The sequence below is a fragment of the Myxine glutinosa genome, chromosome 1, assembly GCF_964187855.1.
Source record: "Myxine glutinosa chromosome 1, kmMyxGlut1.1, whole genome shotgun sequence".
NCBI classification, from domain to species: Eukaryota; Metazoa; Chordata; class Myxini; order Myxiniformes; family Myxinidae; genus Myxine; species Myxine glutinosa.
Window position 1 is genome coordinate 224,188,918 of NC_136261.1, and position 26,982 is coordinate 224,215,899.

At 43.7% G+C, this 26,982-nt stretch overlaps 2 protein-coding genes across 2 annotated transcripts in view; both read right to left on the reverse strand.

Annotated features, from left to right (window-relative positions):
• The window catches only part of LOC144891290 (uncharacterized), a 981,422-nt gene that overhangs the window by 365,276 nt on the left and 589,164 nt on the right, over window positions 1-26,982 (reverse strand). The gene's annotated exons all lie outside the window — the stretch shown is intronic.
• The window catches only part of LOC137434335 (intermembrane lipid transfer protein VPS13D), a gene marked incomplete at its 3' end in the record, with an annotated part of 220,793 nt that overhangs the window by 42,275 nt on the left and 151,536 nt on the right, over window positions 1-26,982 (reverse strand). The window contains 1 exon segment of the mRNA XM_078784227.1: window positions 25,459-25,568. Coding sequence (XP_078640353.1) covers window positions 25,459-25,568 — 110 coding nt within the window.

Sequence of the window (26,982 nt, forward strand, 5' to 3'; positions counted from 1 at the left end):
GTCTTGTCCTGGGGTACTAAGTAAGACTGCATAGTTAAGCTAAGGTGCACTGTGTCCGCTTCTTCTTTTTCTGTTTTTATTTTATTATCCTTCCTCCTCCTTGGTTTCTTTTAATTGTGTAAATATTAGTAATAAATTATATTTGTCCTTCATACCTTTTGTCTCCTTCTTCTTCACATCCTTCGTCTTTGTCTTTTACAAATTGAATACCTGTGGCACGATTTGGCCAACGTTCAGGATCGGGTTAGTCTCTGTTAATGGCTTGAACGTCGGGTTGCTAAAAACCGCTCGGCAACTAGACCATCCAAACCGGGGTTCGAGCGGTACTTGTCTCCATAGTCTGCGGAGGGACGGATAAAGGTATTCGGGATAAACCCTGGACCCATAACCCTGATCCATTCCATCCCGCGGGAGAGCGTTACAAGTACCAGGACCAGGGAGACGGCCAGCTTAACAGGACAAGGGGCTAATCACCCCTTGCTAATGGGAGAGCCGTCCCCCGTATCCGTAACAATTGGTAGTCAGTAGTTGGGATTCGAACCTGGGACTAAATTTATTTAGCCCAAATTTTGGACACCAATTGTACTATTGGCCGTAACATTTGGTGTCAGGAGTGGGATTCGGACCTGAAGCGCTTAGCGCGCTCAAAATTACGAGTGGCCCGCGATTTTATTACAAAATCTTAAATTTGAAAATCGTGCCATGGACAATCAAGGCGATCGGATGCAGGTGGGTGAGTTAGAAGGGGGGGGTAGAATCGACCCAGGACCTCGGGGAAATGTATATGGGGGAGAGGGAAGAGGAGAGAAATGGCAATGTGGTTGCGGGGGGATCAGGCGCACAAAATGGCGCCCTCGCGCACGAGGGTTCAGGCGCACAAAATGGCGCCTCGCACGAGCGCGCGGCAGCCTAGCCCGCGGTGCCAACAGACTGGGGCCTATTCATGACACAATGCCTGGCGTACATGGCCGAGCAGAGTGAAGAAAGGAATAAATTTAACGGGGAAATGAAAGAAATGAGGGAAGAACTAAGGGGTAACCTGGAAGGATTTGGAAACAGAATGGGTGACCGCATGCAAAAATGTGGGGAGACCATGGATCGCATGTTGAGCGAGAGGGTCCCGAGGATGCACGACGAGGTAAAGCGGGTCGAGGAGCACTGGTTGAACGAAGTGGAGAAAAGCACGGGTAAAATGACGGGTATAGAGATCGCGACCCGGGGTATGGGGCAGCCGGCGACCGCTGAGGTAGAGGGAATTTTATTAAAGCCAGCGGTCGTTAAAGAAAAAGAAATAGTTAAAATCGGGCTTGTAGAGACGGCAGAATTAAAAAAGCACCAGTTGGAGGGAGAAATGGATTGTGCACAAAGTCTAAGTTCACATCCTGATGCCGTACTTGCTAATCCTTATAAAGATTTGCAGGTGCGCGTGGAGAAGAGGATCCCCCAGGTGAGTCGTGCTGTATGTTGTGCGGGGTGATTTTGCAGGAGGATGTTTGGCGACAAAAGAATTTTCGCGCGATTGGGGTCAATATGGCACCCGGGCGTTGGTGAAGGGTCCCGTGTGAGTGGAAATGGCACGCGTGTGAGGAAAAAGTGTGCATCTGGGAATGAGCGTATTACGAAGCGCGAGTGTGAAACTGAGTGCGAGCGAGAATGCACGTCAGGGTGTACGGAGTGTGACACAGAGAGTGAGAGCGATACGGAGTGTACGTGCGAGGGTGAGAGTGACCCGGAGAGTGAGTTGGTGGAGGAGCGGGTGCGAGGAAGCATGTTTGGGATGAACGGAGAGGGTGTGCGAGAAAGCACACCTGAGTTGGTTGTGGCGCGGGTGTGGGAGAGCCCATCGGAGCATGTGAGTGGGTGGGCAAGAGTGCACGCCCATGGTGAGTGGTACAGAGTACGTACCGAGGGAGAGTGCGCAAGACGGTGCGCGAGGTGTGTTAAGGGAGTGTGTGAACGGTGAATGTGCACGAGAGGTGTGGTGTGTAACAGGGAGTGCGGAGGTGGAATGGACGGAGTGTGCGGGATGTATGAGCAACAAACGGAACGAGTGGTGTGGGCATGCGAGTAAGGCGTCGACGTTGACCGGGTTAGCAGTTAGGGTGATGGATAGCCGACGCGGGCGCTCGGTGCACGGTGCGCTTTGTTGGATGCTAGGCCCCGCACGGTCGAGTCCGTGCCTTGTCGGGCGAGGCGACTGGTCCGGTTCAGGGGCGGGTAAGAGGAAGCGGCACAGTGCCCCCTGGCGGGGGCGGGGTTCCGACCGGGCGAGATTGAGCCATCGGGCCGGGGACCGCAAGGTGCCGCGCCGAGATGGTGCGTAGAATCTCGGCCCGACCAAACCGCCTCCCTTGAACCGAATGCCGGACGGATTCAACCTGCAGGCAACCAAACCACCCGAATTCATTGCTCGGCTTTGCGAAGCCGGGCTTTGGAGATGAATTGGCGCACCGAGAGGCTCAAGTGAGTAGACGTGTGATGATGATAGTGTTTTGGACCCAAAATTGAAAAGCAAAATTTGATGATTGGCAAAGGATTGGCAGATTGATGATTGGCAGATTGGTCGAGTGATTGGCAAATTTTTAATTGGCTCGAATTTGGTGAGCAAACTTTATAGTGAGAGATACCCATTATGGTGGGATGGCAACTCTGCCATCTCTCTCAAAGCGGGGGGCAAAGGAGCAATAGCTATGGGGTATGGCAGTGAAAACTAGCCCGGGAGGGTTAGGATATCGTGTGTAGGGATCTAGAGAAGATGACCATAGGTAACGGTAAGGGTAAGTAGCGACTTTGGACAGGTAGTTGGGGCCATAGAGAGGGTAGTTGGATGATAATGACGTGGTATGTGCTTAGTTTAAAGGGAAGACAGGGAGCACTAAGTTAGCGGGAAACCAGGTAGAGCAGATGATGCAATGTGTGTGAGAGTCTTAGTATTGAGCAAATGAGGCAATGCTCGTGAATGGTGCCGTGTGTGTGTGTTGAAAGTGTACTCAGCAGCGTATTGTGAGAAGTGAGAGATGAGTGACATTGTGTTGAGTGGATGAGCTTGCATGGGATGCAAGTGACGAACAGGTGTGTGGAACGCTTGGTGGGCAAGTCCGAGGTGCAGCCGGGGGTGTGTCCGTGGTGCAGCTGTTGGGTATGGCCGAGGTGCAGCCGGGGGGTGTGTCCGTGGTGCCGCGGGTGCGCGTGTCCGTTGTGCACCCGATGGGTGTGTCCATGGTGCCGCCGGTGCGTGTGTCCGTGGTGCAGCCGGTGGGTGTGTCCGTGGTGCCGCCGGTGCGCGTGTCCGTGGTGCCGCCGGTGCGCGTGTCCGTGGTGCAGCCGATGGGTGTGTCCATGGTGCCGTCGGTGCGTGTGTCCGTGGTGCAGCCGGTGGGTGTGTCCGTGGTGCCGCCGGTGCGCGTGTCCGTCGTGCAGCCGAAGGGTGTGTCCATGGTGCCGCCGGTGCATGTGTCCGTGGTGCAACCGGTGGGTGTGTCCATGGTGCCGCCGGTGCATGTGTCCGTGGTGCAACCGGTGGGTGTGTCCGTGGTGCCGCCGATGCGCATGTCCGTGGTGCAGCCGATGGGTTTGTCCATGGTGCCGCCGGTGTGTGTGTCCGTGGTGCAGCCGGTGGGTGTGTCCGTGGTGCCACCGGTGCGCGTGTCCGTGGTGCAGCCGATGGGTGTGTCCATGGTGCCGCCGGTGCATGTGTCCGTGGTGCAACCGGTGGGTGTGTCCATGGTGCCGCCGGTGCATGTGTCCGTGGTGCAACCGGTGGGTGTGTCCGTGGTGCCGCCGGTGCGCATGTCCGTGGTGCAGCCGATGGGTTTGTCCATGGTGCCGCCGGTGCGTGTGTCCGTGGTGCAGCCGGTGGGTGTGTCCGTGGTGCCGCCGGTGCGCGTGTCTGTGGTGCAGCCGATGGGTGTGTCCATGGTGCCGCCGGTGCGTGTGTCCATGGTGCAGACGGTGGGTGTGTCCGTGGTGCCGCCGGTGCGCGTGTCTGTGGTGCAGCCGATGGGTGTGTCCATGGTGCCGCCGGTGCATGTGTCCGTGGTGCAACCGGTGGGTGTGTCCGTGGTGCCGCCGGTGCGCATGTCCGTGGTGCAGCCGATGGGTTTGTCCATGGTGCCGTCGGTGCCCGTGTCCGTGGTGCAGCCGATGGGTGTGTCCATGGTGCCGCCGGTGCGTGTGTCCGTGGTGCGGACGGTGGGTGTGTCCGTGGTGCCGCCGGTGCGTGTGTCCGTGGTGCAGCCCGTGGGTGCGTCCGTGGTGCAGCCGATGGGTGCGTCCGTGGTGCAGCCGATGGGTGCCTCTCGGCTTGGTGAAATGAGGAATTGCTAGGCAATGCTCGGGAGAGATGTGTGTGTGACCGTGGGAGAATTTGGATGCCTGAGGCAATGGTGTTTGAGGATCGAAAGTGTATTGGGCGTGGAAGTGTATGGAGCAGTGAGTGAGGAACGATTGAGATTGCACAGGTGTGCAACTGCAGGTGTATGGAGAATGGTTGTGTGGAATATATGGAGTATGGAATGGATGGTATGGAGTGAGTATGGTGGAAACTGTGGAGTGGTGGATGGTGCGAAGGTGTGAATGGGGGAAGAGTGGACCCTTATCACGAATACCCGGGGAGGGTAGTTTAAGAGTTAGGTAGAGGGTACAGGTAAATTGTGGTTGGATATTGGCCTCTGTGGTGCGTGGTGGAAGAATGATGGTTGGATGGGTGCATTAGTGTCGTGGAAATGGCTGGGCGAGTAGCCTGTTAGTGTGTGTCGTTGGTTGAGCACTCCGCCACTGTTAGGATGTCGGCCAGGTGAGGCCGCAGGTGGGCTCTGGGAGCCGGTAGAGTTGTTGTGGATGGGGCCCGAGGATCCGGAGGACGGACCCGGGTAGCCCAGTGCCAGAGAGGGCACCGAGTGGGGTAAGCGCAAAGGAGGGCCTTCCCCAGTTAGATAGGTTAGGTCAAGGAGCAGGTAAGCTCGGAGGCAACTGCAGTGGTGGAGGTGTGCAGGTGGTTTCTGGTGCGTCAATGCAGCACAGGCTGTTCCACCCCCCCCCCCCCCCCCCAAAAGAACAATCGCAGGTCCTGGGTTGCGTTTTGTAAATACAAGTAGAGTCATTGTAAATAATGCGCCCCCACCGTAAGTGTTTAGTTTGAAGACAATTCCGCAATTCGGTTAGCTGTGGCGTGAGTCTGTTAGGTAGGGTGCAATGGAGCAGCGGGACATATTGATTTGTGTTTTAAAACTGTCACACTCAGGGTCAGGTTAAATGTAGAGGGAACTACACCTACGTGCCACACTAAAAGTAAAAGTAATAGGCCCGGACGTGACTAAGAGGAGGAGGGTGCAGTGTTGTGGACATGAGAATTGTCTTTTTTTTATTGTGTAATGAATTGTAAAATATCACCCTCCTTCCTCCAGTTGTTGTGTATAAAGGTCAAAGGTTGTTCCCGTAGTTATTTCATATACCACACGTAGCCAATCATATACCCTTCTATACAGTTATCTCCTTATTCTATGTAGGTTAAGGCCTTGTCTTCCATTAATTTAACACTCCATTGCACCGAATTCAAATAGAGTAGATTCCCTTTCATTCCCATTCCTAAAGCATCCATTGCCAACTGCATTTGGGCGGTTTTCTTCATCCCAAAACTCCATTGAGCACGCGGCCAGCTCGGAGAAGAAAGGCTGTCTCCACCTCGTCATAGAGGGAGGAGTGAGCCAGCCCCGAACAACCAACCAAGCACAAAGGGTTTGGCTTGAGAGGGCGGAGAGAGAACGATCTGGGAGGTTCGTGATGGTTCAAGGGTGGGGCTTATATAACCCGCGGGAGACGCCCCCACCTCAGATGAGATACAGAGGATGAGCCCTTGGAAAGCACGCAACGCACCTGAGACGAGCTGCGTGATCCAGGAGAGGAGAGAGGGATGTCCCATGAGCTTTGAACCACCGCAGCTTTGAACCACCGCGGATTTAAACCACCACAGCTTTGAGCTTCAACGGCAGTTTCGACCGTGGCCGCGAAGGAACGGCGGCTGCTGAACGTGCCGATTGAGAAGGGGGCGGCGGCTGCTCACTCCCGGCCCGACCGTGCGCCGGTTCCAGTTGGACCTTCCTCTCCTTCCAGCCAATCGTTCCTGCCTTCATTCCCCAGTCGTGTAAGTGTGCTCGTAGTCTGTCTTTTGTCTTGTCCTGGGGTACTAAGTAAGACTGCATAGGTAAGCTAAGGTGCACTGTGTCCGCTTCTTCTTCTTCTGTTTTTCTTTTATTATCCTTCCTCCTCCTTGTTTCTTTTCATTGTGTAAATATTAGTAATAAATTATATTTGTCCTTCATACCTTTTGTCTCCTTCTTCTTCACATCCTTCGTCTTTGTCTTTTACAAATTGAATACCTGTGGCACGATTTGGCCAACGTTCAGGATCGGGTTAGTCTCTGTTAATGGCTCGAACGTCGGGTTGCTAAAAACCGCTCGGCAACTAAACCATCCAAACCGGGGTTCGAGCGGTACTTGTCTCCCTAGTCTGCGGAGGACGGATAAAGGTATTCGGGATAAACCCTGGACCCATAACCTGATCCGTTCCATCCCGCGGGAGAGCGTTACAAGTACCAGGACCGGGGAGACGGCCAGCTTAACAGGACAAGGGCTAATCACCCCTTGTTAACGGGAGAGCCATCCCCCGTATCCGTAACAAAAATATATATATATATATATTATATATATATAATATATATATATATATATATACTATATATATATATAATATATATATATATATATATAAATATACAGTGAAACCTTGACTTACGAGTTTAATTCGTTCTGTGACCGAGCTCGTAACTCAATTTGCTCGTTTCTCAAATTAAATTTCCCCATTAAAATGAATTGAAATGCTATTAATCCGTTCCAGCCCCCCAAAAACCACACCAATTTTTTTGGAAATACTGTATATATATAAAAATGTCTCGCGCTTTATATTTCACCTGTATGCAGCATACAAGTTGGCATGATGGCCTGGACTGGAGGTACGCACACTTGACTCTAAACTGTCCAGCCTGGGTTTGAATCCCGACCCAGCTATAACCTGTCATGTCGGTGTTTCACAGGCAGGGTGATTCATCAATGTGTGTACTGCTAAACTGGGCGCCCCGTTTGCGTCCCATTAGTTGTTGGATGTTAAGGATCTCACCGTGTCTTCCACAAGAGAAGGCGAGCTATCGCCGGCACTCTGAACAAGTTGTGGCCTGGCATGCTCTTCTCCTCTGCCGTTATATACGTCCTCCTCGGCATCTTTTTCCAGAAGAGCCCTGTCTCGTCACAGTTGAAGATTTGCTGGGGGATGTATCCTTCGGCTTCTATCAGTTCGGCAAAAGTTATAAAAAAATCTTCAGCTGCCTTCACATCCGAGCTTGCTGCCTCATCATGCCTGACGACGGAGTGAATGCCGGTCCTCTTCTTAAAATTATCAAACCATCCCCGACTGGCTTTGAATGACTCTTCGATGCCTCGTCCATTGATGTTCCCGCCGTCTGCTGCACCAAATCCCCCGTAAATGTCTCGTGCCTTCTCACAGATGATGCTCTCGGTCACGGTATCTCCTGTGAGCTGCTTCTCCATCAACCACACAAACAACAACTTCTCCATCTCTTCATGGACAGAGGTCCGGAGCTTTGAAATAATCTTAACGCCCTTGGCTGGCGTTATAGCCCTTTATCGACTCCTTCTGCTTCAAAATCGTACATATCGTAGAAGTACTACGATCGTACTGCCTCGCCAAGTCGACAACACGCACACCTCGCTCATCTTTTCGACGATTACGTGTTTTATATCCAAGCTCGCTCGCTCGTAACTCAGATCTCGGCTCGCATCACAAAGCAAAAAATCGACCGAGCGACGGCTCGTATCTCGGAAAACTCGTAAGTTGGTGCACTCGTAAGTCAAGGTTTCACTGTATATATATATATATATATATATATATATATATATATATATATATATATATATATATATATATTGCTGCGGTTTTAGAACCCTCACTTGTAAATAAACTCTTGTAAATATCTCATTATTAAAAGGTAAAGGTAGCACCCCTAGTTAGTCCACAAGCAACACGTAGGCCACCATAGAACTTTAGTTATTTCATTATTATGTGTTTTAGATAAGGCCGTGTTTCCAATATTTGAATCTGCGTTGCATCAATCAAATAAGGAGTAGGCCCTTCTGTTCATTTTGCGACATCCTCTCCAAGCAATTCTGTTACGCGCCTTGGTTAGCGTTCGCTCAGGCGCCGCCATTGACCATGCGGTCGGCTCAAGAAAAAGGGGGCGGAGCGCCAAGAAGAAGGTGTGGCCACGTCAACTCACCATCAGGGCGTGGCCGGTAAGCCCCCACCAACCAACCAGGGCTGAGGTGAGCTCGGTGGCGGGCGTGGTTTCGGAGGAGCGCGTAGTAATCTTGGCTCGCGTTATAAAAGAGCACGCGCAAAGCCCTTTGACGGACTTCTTTCGGGGACTTCTTGCGCAAAGGACTTGCACGGATTTCTTGTGTTGGTGGACTTGATGAGAGAGCGCGGAGTGCGTTGCGCAAGCCTAATACGGAGCGCACATGGGCGTAAGAACTCGCTCGCTGGCGTTATAAGAGAACCTTGGAGAGGGTGCGTTTGGGAAAGCCATTCATTTATGACGTACGGAGCATCCCAGTCCCCCCGCCATATGTAAGGTTCCACCATACGTTCCACCATACGCGGAGCTGCCTGCCGGGTTTCGCCCGCGGGACCGGAGCCTGGACGGAGTCGACCATCGCCTGGACCATCCACCTGGACCTTCCACCCTACCAGCTACAATCCCCGTGTGAGTGCGTATGTTTGTCTGGGGCAGAAGCAGAAATGAATGACAATAATATCCCCAAACCACTATTTTTATGTTGTAATAGCGTTATATGCACGGTAAAAATGTTTATTGACCCAATTGAAGATAAATAATAATTTTTTATATTAAAATGGCAAGAAAACTACTTCAGGAGAATTTTAATTTTTGTATTCAAGGATGCTTGCAAGAAAAGGGGGCAACATTTTTAATTCCTTATGAATTGGAACAAACAGGGAAAGTTTGTAATTAAGGATTGGCCACACACAGATATTGCAAAACCTACAACTAGAGACCTGCTTAAAATACGAAATAAAAATGAACTTCTCAAGGTTATGAAATATAAAAGTCTTTTAGAAGATGTTAACAAATCCTATTGGTATCCTATTGTGAGAAAAATAATTATAAATACAAGATTAGCTCAAATCCAGATGAATATATGTATAATGTACTCTGGGGAGATGCCCTAAGGGTAACAAGGGATGAGGAAGAGAGGGAGAAGGAGGAAAAGAAGGAGAGGGAGAAGAGGAGAGGGATAAGAAGGAGGAGAAGGAGGAAAAGGACGGAGGAATGGAAGACGATGAAGGAGGACTTGGAGAAAATGAAGGAGGACTTGGAGAAGATAAAGGAGGAAACAAGAGTAGCAGGGGTAACAGAGGAAGAGGAGGAAGTAGAGCAACAAAGGAAGGGGTAGCAAAAGTATGGGCTGAGGCAGTTAAAGCAAGAGCACGAGCAGAGGCAGCAAAGGAAAAATGGGAAGCAATAAGAGCAAGGAGAGCAAGGGAAATAAGGGAAGCAAAAGCAAGGGAAGAGGAGAAGAGGGAAGCAGAAGCAAGGGAAGAGGAGAAGATGGTAGAAAGGTCAACTAAGGAAGAGGAGGAAGTAGAGACAACAATAGAAGAGGTGGTAAGGGCAGCAAGGGATGAGGAGGAAGGGAAAACAGGGGGAGTAGAAGAAAGGGAAAAATTGGAAGCAATAAGAGCGGGGTTGGAAGCAAGGAGAGCAAGGGAAATAAGGGAAGCAAAAGCAAGGAAGAGGAGAAGAGGGAAGCAGAAGCAAGGGAAGAGGAGAAGAGGGTAGCAGAGGAAATAAGGGTAGCAAAAGCAAAGAGAGGTAATGAGGTCACTTTATACAATACCAATCTAGAGCTTATTAAATAAAACTAATTTGAAATTATTTAATTTCAAATTAAATAACCATTTATGTTTTTGAAATATACATGAGATTAATACTATGACAGGTAATACCATTCCATCTTCCCACCACCAAATCTGATTGTATTCCCCGAGTATAGTTATATGATTGTCTTGACTCTTTGTCATACAAACCATCGCTATGCTGCCATATAAGTTTTTACTTCCTAACTCATGTATTAGCTGACTACTAATTGTGTTACCGCATACCGCATTATGGTCACCAACGGGGTAATATTCTTCTTTGCGGGGACCAAATAAAATCTTGTAGGTCCTCCAAGTTTATTGAAAAGAACCAATTATACCCTAACTCAGGCATATCATACCCCCATTTATCAATTACCATATTAATAATATCCCCCTCTTTATAAAGTTTGATTGTAAATGGTACGCTAAATTTAATGCGAAAAGGGGTATGATCTGGAGAACCGGGCGTTGTGACTGTAAATTCTACTTGTTTGTCATACATAACGTGCTGTTTTCTCTTGGGATATATATTGTACTACATCACCTAATCTCACCAAGTCGTTGTTACCCGCAGGACTCGGATAATTGATTAATTTATAACTATTTTTCATATTAAGATTTTTAGTTATATCATATTTCTGTCGTTCAACCTGTGCCTTTGTATAATAATTTGATAAATCAACAGTCATATCTTGAGATCCCCTAAAGATAGAACCATCTTTTCCAATGTAGGTCATTTTAAATAAGAGTAAAAATAATATCAGAAAACTTCATTATTGTTGAGGTGAAATAATACGTATAAACATAATTGGCCACAACATTTAGAATTTACTTCCTGGACTTGAAACGTTTGACAAACACTCTCCCCCTTTGGTAGGAAGTTAATTACTTCAAGAGGTGGTTAAAGCCCATAGCTATCAAAATAATATTTACCCCCGCCATTATGAATGCAAGTCCAATGTGACCCATTTCCACTATTATCTTCTAAATTCATTATAATATTCTTTGTATTTTTGGACAACTTTGGTAATTCATCCCTCATACAAATACTTACATTATCAAGATTTAGCTGTTTACAATATTTACCGAGTTCTATATTTGACGTTGTATTCTTTCCAAAATGTTTAAACCACTCCTCCATTTTATTTTCGAAAATAAATTTTATTTTTATTTCGGAGAAATATAATCCATTACCTCTTTTAGTTAGTTTCACACCTGCCTGTGTGATAGAAGAAAGCATATCTCCAACTAACGATCTCGCCCTATCAGGTTTCAAGCCTTTCAGCAAAATCTACAATTACCCCACCTCCACTAACTTCTTTCTCCAACGCCTTGTTTTGTCTTTCCAATTCTTTTTTGGCTGCCAGTTGAGCTTTCCTTTCGTTAGCGGCTTTTACCGCTGCTGAAATACCACCCGTCGCCGCCCCCGCTGCACCTACAGTACCGGCAATTAAGGGGATTAGGGATAGAAGCGGGAGAAATCCTCCTGTTATTTCCTTTCATGAATATTTCTTCAACATAGGTTTCGACATTTTAAAACTTAGTGAACCGGCGCTATTTAGTTTTTCCTCCTGCACTTTTGTGAGCAAAACACTAATTCTCATATCACCCTTTCTTTGAATTGTATGAACATTAATCGTACAGGGTTTTTATTTTGGATACAAGACGATAGTTTATCACGATTGATTTGATTAATATATACGTCAGTTGTTACTTTACTCATTTTATTATGAAAAGATTTTTTTTCCTAGTTATTACTGATGTGATATTAGTCACAACACCATTATCCGTATTGATCTGTAGTTCTGTTTCTTCCAAGAGTAAACAATACACATCAACTTCTTCATTCTCTTCTTTCGATGTAAAGGGAAGTATCAACTCTATTAGACCTTATAGTTTCCTTTTGCGCACTTAGGTCAATCGCGTAGATTGTATATATATTTATATATATATATATATATATGTCTTTAAATGACGCCATATCCAAAATGGGCTCTTGATTACCGTTGCTTTCGCACACATTTTGGTAAGACTTATAAGCTTCAGCATAATCATTGTTTTTCCAATTAATTTCCAATCTATCTCGAGGATAAAAGGTTCCATCTAGACTCTAGAGAAACCCGAAGTTGTTTTACGGTAGCATTATCACACAACGCATTATTCTTATCAGTAGCAGTATTGCCATCGGGTTTCTTAAAAATAAGCCATAGGTATCGAGGCTTTCCTTCCAGAACACCTAAATTCCAAGTGTAGGTAGTATGTTCCAATTTAACATGTTGACATCTTCTTTTAAGATAGGATACATTTAGCGGGGTCTTTGTGTTAAGCCTTCTATTCAACATCTCTTCCGTTTTAAGACTAGGAGTAAATTCACTAATATACCAACACAGATCATTAACAACAAAATTATTGTTAGCACCGAAAGCATTAGCATCCCCAAAAACCAATCTGTTTTCATTAGTATTCCTTAGTAGTTGAAATCTAATTTTAAGGCCGTACAGAAGTTTATCATAATCACAAAATCCAAATATACCTTTAAGGGGCACAGCTACGGTAAAACTAGTCACTGGTTTTGTCTCATCATTATGCATTCTCTTCCTTTGTTTATAGACCGGGTTATCGACCTTTCCTGTTTTCATATCAGAAATAAAACATTCAACACACCCCTTATCCACCCTATCACTAGGCGAATATAGCGTAAATTTCATCATATCAGCTGTCGCAGAGACATAATCAATCGCTTCAACTTCTTGCGTTCCAATATACAAATGAATACAATCAAACATTTTCCAGAAGAAATCATTTACGAGTGTAGCGTTTGTGTTATTCCCCGCTTTGGTGAATTTAAATTTACACAACAAGAAACTATCGGCTAGGTTCAAGTAAGTTTGTTGATTATTTATCTCAAAACTTTTTGTTCCGGTCGTATTCCAATCTGTTCCTGTTACGGCATTTACCTTATAATAATCTTCTTTTTTAGTTGAGTTTGAGATGATAATCGTATCATCCAAATCATACATAGTATCAATTGCCTCCATTGTTTTTAAATAACAATAAAAAATATAATAAATAAATTTATTATATTTACATGTGATACTAATAAAATATTTAAAACTTTTGTAAGCCAGACCCAAGTACTTCAATTATTCTTTGTCGTTCTTGTGGAGTTAGTTCAGTTTTACCTTTTTTAACTTCTTTGATCGTTTGTAATTTATGAGACTCCTTTTGAGCGTCTTTTATACTCTTTACAGCACCCGCTACATTTCCCACGGCAGAAGCGGTTGAACCAATTAGGTCTTTATGTTTAAGAATAGTTGAACCGATACCCATTAGAGTATCAATTAGCCCATCTCCTTTATTTCTAAATTGATCTCCTACACCACGTTCTCTTGAAGGCTTATAGTATCCTCTCCCAAGAAACATACCTTCCCCCTTATAGCATGGTGAAAGATACATACCCTGGCCCTTGTAGTGTGGTGAAAGATACATACCTTCCCCAATCCCATTCCCGGCTGTTTTACTAACACCTTTCGTATCTTTCGTAATAACTTTATATTTTCTTAACTCATGTTTTCTTACAACAACCATCTTGTTTTTATTCTAAGTAGAATAAAAAACTTTTAACATTTTAGTTTTAATTTTTTCAATTTATCCGCTTTGATTTTTCGTTTTAGTTGTGAATAATTAGTGTCCGGCAGCCAAAACAATTTTTCAAAACATAATTTATCCTTCATTGAAAATTTTGACGGAATTAAAAATTCTCCGCTCGACGTTAACATAACCTCTCCTCTTTCCCGAGTAAATACAAGACCTATTTTTCCAAACGCTAACTCTTGATAAGTTTTCTTTTTAGACCGAAAAAAAATATATTGCTGGTCTCTAGTCAGACCTAAGTTCCAGAATTGATGCGGCGATGCGTTTTTTTTTTTCTTGTTTTTTTTTGAAAAGCATGGATTGCACATATTTAGGTGTTGTTTTTTGTGCCCTCATGCTTTGCGGTCCTCCTCATCTGCCGTGGTGCCGTTTAGAGAGAAAGTAAAGACAGCCAATGGGACTGGTAGTCCTTGGCTTAGCGGTTAGGGTGCCGGCTTGGGATCCTAGGATCCTGGGTTTGAATCCCGGTCGATCGCTGAATTAACGCCAGGGGGGTTGATTCAGCCCGTCATCCTTCCGAGGTCGGCAAATGGAGTACCAGCTTGCTGGGATGAATGATCACGGTGAGTACCCCAATTTAGAATAGGTACACTGTATCCCTGCGCACCGTAAGAGGCGACCAAGGGTTGGCGTCAGGAGGGGCATCCGGCCATAAAAAAAACATTGCCTCAAACAGGGAACCATGATTGTCATGGGGCCCGCAAGGCTAACCCCCGCTCTAGCGGGGAAAATGGCCTTAAAACGATCATTCATTCATTCATTCATTCAATGGGACTGGTAGGCCTTTTTGTAAATAATGAACACAAGCTTAAGTTATTTCAAAATGTATTTATTCTGAAAATCATTAAGTTCTTCAAGCATATTATAGACTGCCATCTCGTTCTCGAGATCGCCTCGCCATACCCTCAAACATTCCAATGCGTCAATCGCGTCAACACTGCGCATGCGCAAGTGGTCTAACAGGCCGATGGTCTCCCCACGATCTCTTCTCCCAGTCCACCAGATTATCACAGACACTTACAACTTCATGACAAACGACATAGGATCCAGGCCTAACTAACGAGACCACCCGCAGCTCTCTAGGCCTTCTGGTTGCTTCACACGAACTCGACAAAGATCGTCTTCGTTTCAATAAATGACAATATCCAATCAAATGGATTCATGCCGGCACGGCACACAAAACTACTCATATCTTTGGAACGGCTGGGTGGATTTGGACAAAGTAAACGGAGGTTTGTAGGGGAGAGCCGTGCGCGAACGTAGATACCAATGGCGACCCTCACAGACCCGTAGTTCCCGAGATAGCGCGCCGGCCCGGCAACAACAGGCGCGCGCTGTTGTAGGTGCCGTTGGAAATTAAAAAAAAAAAATTGTTGATGCGCAGGGTCAAAATCGATGCGCCCGCTGACCAGAGACCGGAAATATATTTTTTCGGCCTTATCTTGATCACTCGTGTTAAAACTACATTTCAGAAAAAACAGTGGGATGTTCATTTATTAATTAGTTTAGAGTTATTATATAATTTTTCCAATTATTTGTTGAAGAACTTCGTGTAGCTGATCTACAGTTGATTGTTAAAGAACTTCACATAGGTGAATTCTGATGGATATAATTTCACCATTGAAAGAAACCATACGGTGATCCTGATCGGTTATCTTAAAATTTACTTTAAAAATGGTTTTTCCTGACACAGGCAAATAGGTGAGATTATTTGGCTCCATATTGAATTCATAACCTATTGGAGTTGAATAAGCGCTGAATGAAAATATTGTATTTGTTTTTACTCCATCGTCATAAGCACCATCAACCAAATCACAGTGAATTAATATTGAATTTATACCTGAGGATATGTCAACGACGTTATCACTGACAAACGTATTATTATCCTCAAGCTTTTTTGAGGAGAAACCTAACATCTCACAGAATGAATGAGTAATCGTGAAATCTATTTTATAATTATTTTTAAGTCTAATAGTTGATTTTGATGTGTTTTTGAGTATCTATTTCGATATGTTTTGGTTCATCACCTTTTTCTTTCATTACACACGAAATTTCTGAACATAGTACAGGTATCTCATAAGCTCCGGGGGGTACTTCTATAGTTTTATATCCAGTTACCGGATCATAACTAAACTTGTTATTCTTTTCTGTGATATTAAACAAGGTATTATAGGCTTCCATAGACAATAACGCCGCTTCATATTATTTTGTAGAATCAAGTTGTATCGGGTATGGAAATGAAGCCATGTGATCACACATTGTAAAATCAAATCTAAGAGTTGTGTTTCTCATTTTATTGTATGCGAGATAAAAGATCTTTGTATTGACATTTATTAATTATTTTCCTATTCATCAACTGATCTAGAACAGCTGATATTTCATTAAAACAATTGTTGTTTCCCACCTCCTTACTGCCTAGCAACAGTAATAGTCTATCAACTAATTGTGTTGAGTCACTCGGAAGAAAACTAACGCCCGAACCAAGCTTACTTAAAGCATTAAGAATATCTTTTTCCTTCTCATTCGTCTTGCTTTTACCGGCAACAGAAACGCGATAATCAAGCGAGTGTCGTACATCAATATGTACCTTATCTTAAACATTTTCCATATCAAGCGGTTCATCAAAATATTTTGAATAAGTATATCCATCTTTTGTGAGAAGAAACATTAATCTGGGGGTTAATGTAATAGGTAATAGGTTAGAATTTAAGAACAACAACTCAGTATTAAATATATATACCTTTTCTCCAACAAGATAAAACGTTGCTGGTTCTTCTGTTGGAGTGAGACCCGCTTTGGTTTTTGAATCCGCCGAATATTCATTGTTTTGAAGAGCTTGCACAACATAATCAGGGGGGTGATTTCTCTCCTCAAGTTGTTGGAATGAGTCTTCATTATCAGATTTTAATACTCCTAAATCTCCAAGCTCTTACTCTGTCATTTGACTAAAATCTTTTATCATTTGAAGTTTTTTAGGAGTATATTCTATCGTAGGAACATGAAACGAAACACCCTTTTGTTCGGTAGGTTGTAAAAGAGGTTTTAAAAACTTCTCTTGTTTTCTTTCAAATACGTCTTCACCTAATAGCTTTTGTCTCCGTTTCTTCCTTATTCCATCCTGTTGTTTAACAACTTTTGAAAGTAATTGTTATTCCTTAAATTTTCTTACTCGTTCTTCAGCATTCATTTTATTTATGTAAAGAAATTATTAGTTATTATATCATCTTCTTTAACATCGATATATTTATATTTTTCAGTCGTATGTTTCATATGACCCTCAAATTCCTTTTTACTACATAATGTAGAACAATTATCCCTCCAAAAATTAGTTATATCTAATGCATTCAGTTTAAATAAAATAAATGTATTAGCATTGTTTCTTATTGAGCGATGAGGGAGTTGAAAGTACTAGGGCATGCCCGTACAGATGATTGACTAAGATAAATACAATTACAAGAAGAATGTCGTCCCCTTGTACTACGTATAGTAGCTGTCCATAACCATTTGATTTTTCTCATTAACACAATGATCAAAGATAACGAGGTTCTTTTTTGTTTCTTCTAAATCTTGGGATGAAGGTATATCATCCGTATTATCGCTGAGAATACAAGTTATGGTTGTAGGTGATGTGGGTTTTGATTTATTTTTCCATTTTTGTGGAGTATCACAAAATAGTTGTATTACATCTTCAATGTTGTGCTCATTTAGTTTGTGTTGGAGCTTAAATAACCCGATTATATCTTATTTTTGAAGACCGGCATTAAAACCTTGTGATAGTAGTTGATACTCTGGTTGAAAACTTGACTTTGTGAAAATTATTAAATTTTCATAATGTAAACATTTTGGAGTAAGGAGCATCTTTAAAAGCAAACAGGTTTTTCCACATCCGCTTGAACCAACTATTAGACATCTTAATGAATTTGGGAGGTTCTTATGATTATTAAATTTTATCTTACTTTCCCACACGGTTAAAAAATCATCCATTTTATATAAGTTTGGAAATATATTGTGGGTAATCATTCATCCTGCTTGTTGTTATCCCTATTATAATTATGTATACATATTAGAAGCGATTCAACCAACCGTCTAATTGTGTTAAATATATCTTGAAATATTTTCAAAATGGGTTCGTCCATTTTATATGGCCCAACAAAAAAGTTTTTCTGAAATATTTTAAAAGAAGTATAACATAAATGTTATATTTCTATAATTTTAAACAGTTTTAAATTTTAAACAATGTTATAAACAATAAATTTTAAACAATGTTATAAACAGTAACGTGCAGGTGATTACGTGTTACACAGTTGGTAGGATATTCCATGAAGCCATGTTCACAGTGTGAATGGTAGGATATCCCACAAAACCATGTTTACATTGTGAATGGTGGGATATCCCACGAAGCTATGTTTCGTGTGAATGGTGGGATATTCTGCAAAACTATGTTTTTAGCGTGAATGGTGGGATATCCCATGAAACTGTTTACTGTGTAAATGGTGGGATATGCTGCAAAACTATGTTTACAGTGTGAATGGTGCGATATCCCGTGAAACTCGGCTCTCAAAATCTTGGCTCTCTGCTCACCTTCACTCTTTCATTCCTCTTTTCTCCTGCCTCTGGAACAAACTCCCACACTCCCTTCAATCCCACTCCTCCCTCCAGGTCTTTAAAACAGCTGTTCACCACCATCTCTTATCTTCCCCCATCCAAAACCTTGATCTTTTCTACCCCCACTAATTCACCCTAGATCCACCTTGTTTGAAATTCCAACTTCTTTCCTGGAAGTCCTGGCAGTGTCCATATGTTTTATACCTCTCCCACCCCCCCTTCCCATGCCTCCCCCCCCCCCAAAGCCCTCTCCCTCCCACAGATCTCTCGATGTCTCCATGTCTCTCGGTCCCTGCTCTCAAATGTTGTGTTTGTGTCCTTCCCCCTCTCTCCCCATCTTGTCTACCGCTCCCGATGTTATTTGTTTTATGTGTCGGTTTGTCTTTCTGTGTGGTTAATGTTCCTTCTTTCATGAGTCTCGATCTTGTATACAAAAAAAAAAAAAAAAAAAAAAAACTTTACTGTGTGAATGGTGAGATATCCGAGAAACTATGTTCACAGTGTGAATGGTGAGATATCCGAGAAACCATGTTCACAGTGTGAATGGTGGGATATCCCACAAAGCTATGTTTAGTGTGAATGTTAGGATATCGCAGAAAGCTATGTTTAGTGTGACTGTTGGGATATCCCACAAAACTGTTCACAGCGTGAATGGTGGATATCCCACGAAGCAATGTCCACAGTGTGAATGGTGGGAATGGTGGGATATCAAGCGAAACTTTGACAACAACGTAAATGGTGGGTTATCCCATGAAACAATGTTCAGTGTGAATGGTGGCATATCCCACAAAGCAATGTTCACAGTGTGAATGGTAGGACATCAAGCAAAACTATGTTCAGAGCGTAAATGGTGGGATATCAAGCAAAACTATGTTCACAGCGTAAATGATGGGATATCAAGCAAAACTATGTTCACAGCATAAATGGTGGGATATCAAGTGAAACTATGTTCACAGCGTAAACGGTGGGTTATCCCACACCAGCACTTTTTTCAAATAACTCAATTTTCTCTAAAAATACGTTGAAATTGACAAAAGTATTTGGTCTCTACAATTCGTTATTAGGTTTACTCTCCATGAAATGGAGCGGAACCTATTATTACTGCTAGAGTTTTTCTTATTATTATTATTCTTCCGCCCTATTTTGCACCTCCGCAAACTTCATAATTAATGTTCTCAGCAACCGCTGGTCGGATTGACAGGAAATTTTCAGCAAATGATCGTCTCGGCTCCGAGAATTTTTTAATGCTAATTATGACGTCATAGGTCACGTGGTATGGGCGCCATCTTGTAAAACAAATTCAACTTTTCCCCTCTGTATCTCCGAAACGCCTCAATGGAAAAATTTGAGGAATGGCTCATTCTAAAGAACTCTGCAATGGGAACAAAAAACATGTGTATCGAGTATATTAAAAATGCTAACGTTAAGAGGTTAGAATTCGTCAAACAAAAAATTTTCTCCCCCGAAAATGGGATTTTTTCCCCAGATGCTTAGTTAAAAAAAACTCAGAATGCAAATAATTTTCGAAGTCATACGTCACATGGTTCGGCCGCCATCTTGTTTTTCGTGAAAAAACACAAAAAACACTTTTTCTCCGCAACGGCTGAACGGATCGAGCCCAAACTTGGCATGCATATTCGCATACCCATGACGAACAAAAAAGTCAGTGAGCACGACGTCATCCGACACGTGGTTTCAGAGTTATGACGTTTTAAAATTTCAAACTAGAAATGGAATCACCTCCATAATTTGTGGAGATATCGAGTGGAAACTTTAAACAAATGTTCCTCATGGGGGGATGTTTCATCGTTACTTGAGACGTTTTGATAAGTCACATGGTTTGGCCGCAATAAATAATGGAAGTTTAAATTTTAAAAGGCTTTTAACTCTTGAACCACTGCATGGATCGACTTGAATTTTTAATGCAATGTGGCTCTCATCAAGCGAAACAAGTGCGCAAACTTTCAAGATGATTGGATGTACGGTCGCGAAGCTATAAGTCTTTATTCTTGAAAGAAGAAGAAACACACCATTTTGTCTTTCCAGAACGTGCTCACGATAACGCGATCTCCCGCGGTCATTTGAACTTCAAAAAAAATTATAATTGCAGATTTGTCAATAGATGAGGCATATTAACAAACGAATGAAACAGATTTGCTCAAATTCTGACTATTTTTAACTCGATCGTATTTCACTGAAAGTAAGCCCATCAAAGCGCGTACGTAATACACGAAAATACAGTGCCCCATTTGCGCATGTGCAAACATCCATCCACATATTACGTACGCGTCCACACGTGACCTTGCGCTCCAGCGCTACCATTTGCGCATGCGCGATTTTTTCAGCGTTTAAGTGCTTCGTTGCACCACCTGCGCATGCGCAGGGTTGGCGGGATTGACGCATTAGAATGTTTGGTGCTGTGCGAGAAGGAAATGGCTGTCATGGTCGTGATTGGTCTTGAAATTTGCGCAAATAAATGCCCTACACGATGCCGTTTATTTCGTCAAAATCCATCCAGCCGATCTGAAGTTATATGAAGAAATGCATTTACGTCGTGACGTCATCACGCGATTTTCGAATGCAGACGTCTTTTCGGAAATTAAATAAAGATAGAAATCGAAATGAATCATGTCCGCGATCTGCGCATGCGCGGTTTTCTCAGTCGCTTTTCAGTGGCATCGCAGTGCAACCCATCTGCGCATGCGCCAGCTATTGAAAATTGGGTCGCCACTGCAAAATCCAAGATGGCCACCACCATGTATGTCTGAACCTTGCAACCTGCATATCTTGAAAAATAAGCAAAGTAGCAACTTCTAATTTGGTGTGTGGGTGTATCTAGGCACAAGGAAGAACGCTATCGAAAATTGGGTCGCCACGTCAAAATCCAAGATGGCCGCCACCATATATATATGTCTGACCTTGCAACCTGCATATCCTAAAAAATAAGCGAAGTAGCAACGTCTAATTTGGTGTGTGGGTGTACCTAGGCACAAGGAAGAACGCTATCGAAAATTGGGTCGCCAAGTCAAAATCCAAGATGGCCGCCACCATATCTATGTCTGAACTTTGTGAGCAGAATATCTTGAAAAATAAGCAAAGAACCAACTTCTAATTTGGTGCGTGGGTGTATCTAGGCATAAGGAAGAATGCTATTGAAAATTGGGTCGCCACGTCAAATCCAAAATGGCTGCCACCATATATATGTCTGACCTTGCAACCTGCATATCTTGAAAAATAAGCGTGTGTGTGTGTAGGGGGGGGGGTGTGTGTGCGTGTGGTGGGAGGGGTGTGCGGGTGTTTGTGTGTGTGTGCATGTGTGTTAGGGTTGGGGAGGGTGGGGGGATGTGTGCATGTGTTTGTGTGTGTGTTAGGGGTGGGGGTGGGGGGGGTATGTGTGTGTGTTGGGGGTGGGGGGGATGTGTGCATGTGTGTGTGTTAGGGGTGGGGGGATATGTGTGTGTGTGTGTGTGTGTGTGGGGGGGGGGGGTGTGGGGGTGTGTGTCAGGGGATGTGTGTGTGGGATGTGTCTTGGGGGGTGGGGGGAGGGGGTTGTGCATTTGTCTGGATATGTGTGTGCGTGTGGGGGGAGGTGTGTGCGCATGTTTGTGTGTGTGTGTGTGTGTGTGTGTGTGTGTGTGTGTGTGTGTGTGTGTGTGTGTGTGTTGGGGGTGGGGTGTATGTGTGTGTGTGTGTAGGGGGGATGTGTGTGTGTGTGGGGGTGGAGGGATGTGTGTGTGTAGGTGGGGGGGGGGGGGGGGGTTGGTGTGTGTGTGTGTGTGTGTGTGTGTGTGTTTGGGGGGAGGGGTGTGGGTGGGGGTAGGGGGGATGTGTGTGTGTGTGTGTGTGTTTGGGGGGAGGGGTGTGGGTGGGGGTAGGGGGGATGTGTGTGTGTATGTGTGTGTGTTGTGTGTGTGCATGTGTGTGTGTGTGTGTTGGGGGTGGGGGGATGTATGCGTGTGTGTGTGTGTTAGGGGTGGGGGGATATGTGTGTGTGTGTGTGTGTGTGTAGGTGGGGGGGGGGGGGGTTGGTGTGTGTGTGTGTGTGTTTAGAGGGGTGTGCGTATGGGGGGAGGGGTGTGGTGGGGGTAGGGGGGATGTGTGCGTGTGTTTGTGTGTGTTAGGGGTGGGGGGATTTGTGTGTGCATGTGTGTGTGTGTTGGGGTGGGGGGGGGGTGTAGAGATGTGTGCGTGTGTTTGTGTGTGTGTGTGTGTATGTGGGGGAGGGGGTGGGGTGGAAGGGGATGTGCGTTTGTGTGGATATGTGTGGGTGTGTGGAGGGAGGGGTGTGGGGGTGTTTGTGTGTGGGTGTGGGTGTGGATATGTGTGTTTGTGTGTGGGTGTGGATGTGTGTGTGTGTGTGTGTGTGTTGGGGGTGGGGTGTGTTTGTGTATGTGGAGGGGGGGGTTGGTGTGTGTGTGTGTGTGTGTGGAGGGGTGTGCGTGTGGGGGGAGGGGTGTGGGTGTGGGTGTGTTTGTGGGAGGGGGTAGGGGGGATGTGTGTGTGTGTGTGTGTGTGTGTGTGTGTGTGTGTGTGTGTGTGTGTGTGTGTGTGTCGGGGTTGTATCCAAGGGGGTTGTGTCAAAGCATGGACAATGAAAGTGGGGTTGTATCACAAGTGGGGTTGTATCAAAAGTGGGGTTGTATCAACAGTGGGGTTGCATCAAAAGTGGGTGCGAGTAAACCGGTCATCACTGCCAGCAGTTTTAAAGTGGCAGTTCTAGTTTCACTGTTAATATTACAGAACCTTTGTTTTTGATTCAGAACTTGATACATCCTTTTAAATCAGAAAATAAAAAGAAATGGCATTCACAAAATTATTGACACCCTCGACTTAATATTTGGTTGCACAGCCTTTGGACAAAATAACTGCAGTCATGTGCTTCCTACACCTCTCTACTGGCAGTTTGACCCACTCTTCTTGTGCAAACTGCTCCAGTTCTCCCAGATTTGAAGGGTGCCTTTTCCCAACTGCTGTTTTCAGATCTCCCCACAGGTGTTCAATGGGATTTAGATCTGGACTCATTGCTAGCCACTTCAGAACAGTGCTTTTTGAAGTGTGTTTGGGGTCATTGTCCTGCTGCAAGACCCATGACCTTCGACGGAGACCCAGATTTCTGACACTGGGTTGAACATTGCACTCCAAAATGCCTTGGTAATCTCCTGATTTCATGATGCCATGCACACATTCAAGGCACCCAGTGCCAGAGGCAGCACAGCAACCCCTAAAACATCACTGAACCTCCTCCATGTTTGACTGCAGGGAAGGTGTTCTTTTCTTTGAAGGCTTCATTTTATTTTCTGTAAACATAGAGATGATGTGCTTTACTAAAAAGCTGTAATTTGGTCTCATCTGTCCACAGGACATTCTCCGAGAAAGATTTTGGCTTGTTCAGGCGCGTTTTGGGAAACTCCAGTCGGGCTTTATGTCTCTCTCTCAACAGTGGGGTCCTCCTGGGTCTCCTACCATAAAACAACCTTTCATTGAGTTGGCGACGGATGGTACTGGTTGAAAATGTCATACCTTGTGTCTTGAATCTGTTTGGCCGTTGATCGAGGTGCTTCTCTACCATTCGAACAATCATTCGCTGTAATCTTCGATCAAGTTTTCTCTTGCGGCCACGTCCAGGGAGGTTGGCTACAGTGCCATGGGCCTTAAACATCCTGATAACATTGCATACAGTGGATACAGAAACATCAAGGTCTCTGGAGATGGACTTGTAGCCTTGAGATTGTCCATGCTTGGCTACAATCTTGTATCTGATCTCCTCAGACAATTCTACGGTTTTCTTTCTTTTCTCCATGCTCATTGCGGTACACACAGTGACACAAAACAGCAGAATGACTCCTTTTCTCTATTCAAACTGGTTGAATGTGTGATTTTTATATTGCAGGCACCTCCAACTCACCATAGGTGCATTCAATTCCAAAGTAAAGGAGAATCACCTGCTTGAAATCACAACTTTTAAAAGGTGCCAATAATATTGTCTGGGCCATTTTAGGTTTTCTGTGTGGAATAAGCTGAAATTTAGTAATTGTTTCAGCTTTTTTTGTTTTGTTCCACTGCAAACCAAAGAAGTATATATGTGGATGCCAAAAGATTTTTTTATTTCAACAATTTTCTGGAAGAAATGGTGCATTATTTGAAAAAAAGTGCAAGGGTACCAATATTTTTGGCCATGACTTGCAGGTAGTTGCAGGTTGGTCGGGTCCAAGAGTGCCATCCACCCTACCGAATCCCAAATTTTGTCCCATGGGGCCTATCAAATTTTTAAAAATTTCCTTTTTATCCGACTGTACAGGCAAGTATGTGGATCCGCCTCCTCCGGTGACCTTTACTACACTACTATCATTGGCTACGATATCTCTGCCCCTCTACCCTGCAAGAGCCATCGGGTAAGTTGACTAGGTGTGTGTACTGCATTTGTCATAAGGAACAGAGGAAAAATAACAGAGGCCATTACATACAGGGGATTTACCATTAAATCCAAACGAATTAACATATCCCACCCCTCGTGATGGGAACGCAGATACGCGCTTACACGCGGATCCCTACTTATGATACATGAGGGTTTCTTCTTCTAATTCACGACAGTCAGAGCACACTACCTCTGCAATTCTACCTGGACTAAGGTATTGCCTACCCCCCACAAACCTAACAATATGTTGCCTTTTGCCCTCTTTCACTTTGCTTTTCCACATGCCTAGATTTGTCCGTTAAAAAGAAAAAAAGAAAAATAAACTCTTCAGTCACATGTGCAAATCTGCTTACCTTACACAAATTCAATCAGCGCTTCCGACCTGCAAGAAGTGATTTTCCTTACTTTGAGAGTCCTCTTCAGTAATTCACTAAAGGCATTCAGAAATAATTTTCTTCATCCCAAAGTTTTTTTCACCATGGTTTCACTTCACTAAACTTCACATGGAGTAAAATGTGACTGTAAGCCTTTTGACCACAAATTGTACAATTAAGGAAAGACAAGAAGAAGAAAAAAAAACCCTCCATAGAACAAAACAAACAAAACACTGCAAAAAACTGCATACTTTAAAGCAATTGAAAAATACAACTCTCAATATGTTGCTGTTGTTGTTGTTTTTTGTTTTTCATGTCCACCGCTCAAAGTGCATTATACAACAACGTACATTATTCACACCTTGAATAAAAACATAAATCAAGCAATTAATATCAACCCACCTTGCGAATGATCGTGGAGGCCAGCCACTGGTTTCCAACAAGTCCAATGTGACATTATCAGCAGAGAGTACAAGTAAGAAGGTGGTGAATACCTCTCCACTGAGCACAGTCTTGTTTGGTACAGAATCCAGCAATGAGGGATAGGAAAGAAGGATGAGGAGCCATGTATAAATAAATAAATAAAAAAATTAACAAGTACAGATACATTCAAAGTACACTGCCCCCATGCCAAATAATTAAATATACGACAGCGCGGCATTGCCGGGGCGCCTCTGGCGCCGGACAATACCGCAGTGCAGCTCATAGAGATTGCATTGGGAGGGAGAGGTGTACAATAATTGATCGATTAATTGCACAATTAAAATCAAGAAAAGATTATCATAAAATATTTTCTTAATCAATTGGCTAATAGCATAACTAAACCACGAGTGCTTAATCCAAAGATGTATCTTTTAGAAATTTAATTAAATAAGTCATTAATAAAAAAATTAAATAACTAATTGATTAATCAATAAATAATTAATCGATTAAATGATTAATCAATAAATCAAAATATCCTTTATAGTCACATTACTTGGTCACTGTCATGTCCAAATATTAGCTTCCTAGTTCAAAAGGTGCCTGAGAAATTGCCCAGATGAGAAAGAAAATTAATAAATGATTAATAATGAAAATAAATAAATAATAATCATAAAAAAATTAAATAGTTAATCAATTGGCTAATATAATACACAAACCACCACCATTTCATCCGAATCTGTAACTTTGAAAAAGAAAAAAAAAATTTAGTCATTCATCGAATAATTATAATTAAATAATTAATCGATTAATTAATTAATCAATAAATCAAAAACACCCTTTACAGCCAAATCACTTGGTCATTGTCATGTCCAAATATCAGCTCCCTAGCTCAAAAGGTGCCTGAGATATTGCCCAGATGAGAAAGAAAATAAATAAATAATTAATAATGAAAATAAATAAAATAATAATCATACAAAATGAAATAATTAATCAATTCGTCAATAGAACACGTAAACCACAACCATTTCATCAGAATCTGTAACTTTAAAAAAAAAAAATTTAGTCACTAATCGAATAATTAAATAATTAATCTATTAATTAATTGATTAATCAATAAATCAAAAATATATTTTACAGCCAAATCACTTTGTCATTGGCATGTCCAAATATCATCTTCCGAACTCAAAAGGTGCCTGAGATCATGGCCAGAAGAGAAAGGTAATAAATGAGAACTTAATTGAATGAATGAATGAATGAATGATCGTTTTTTTTTTAAGGCCATTTTCCCCGCGAGAGCAGGGGTTAGCCTTGCGGGCCCCATGACAATCATGGTTCCTTGTTTTGGGGCAATGTTTTTGTGTCCGGATGCCCTTCCTGGCGCTAACCCTTAGTCGCCTCTTACGATGCGCAGGGATACGGTGTACCTATTCTAAACCGGGGTACACACCGGGATCATTCATCCCAGCAAGCTGGTACTCAATTTGCCGACCTCGGAAGGATGAC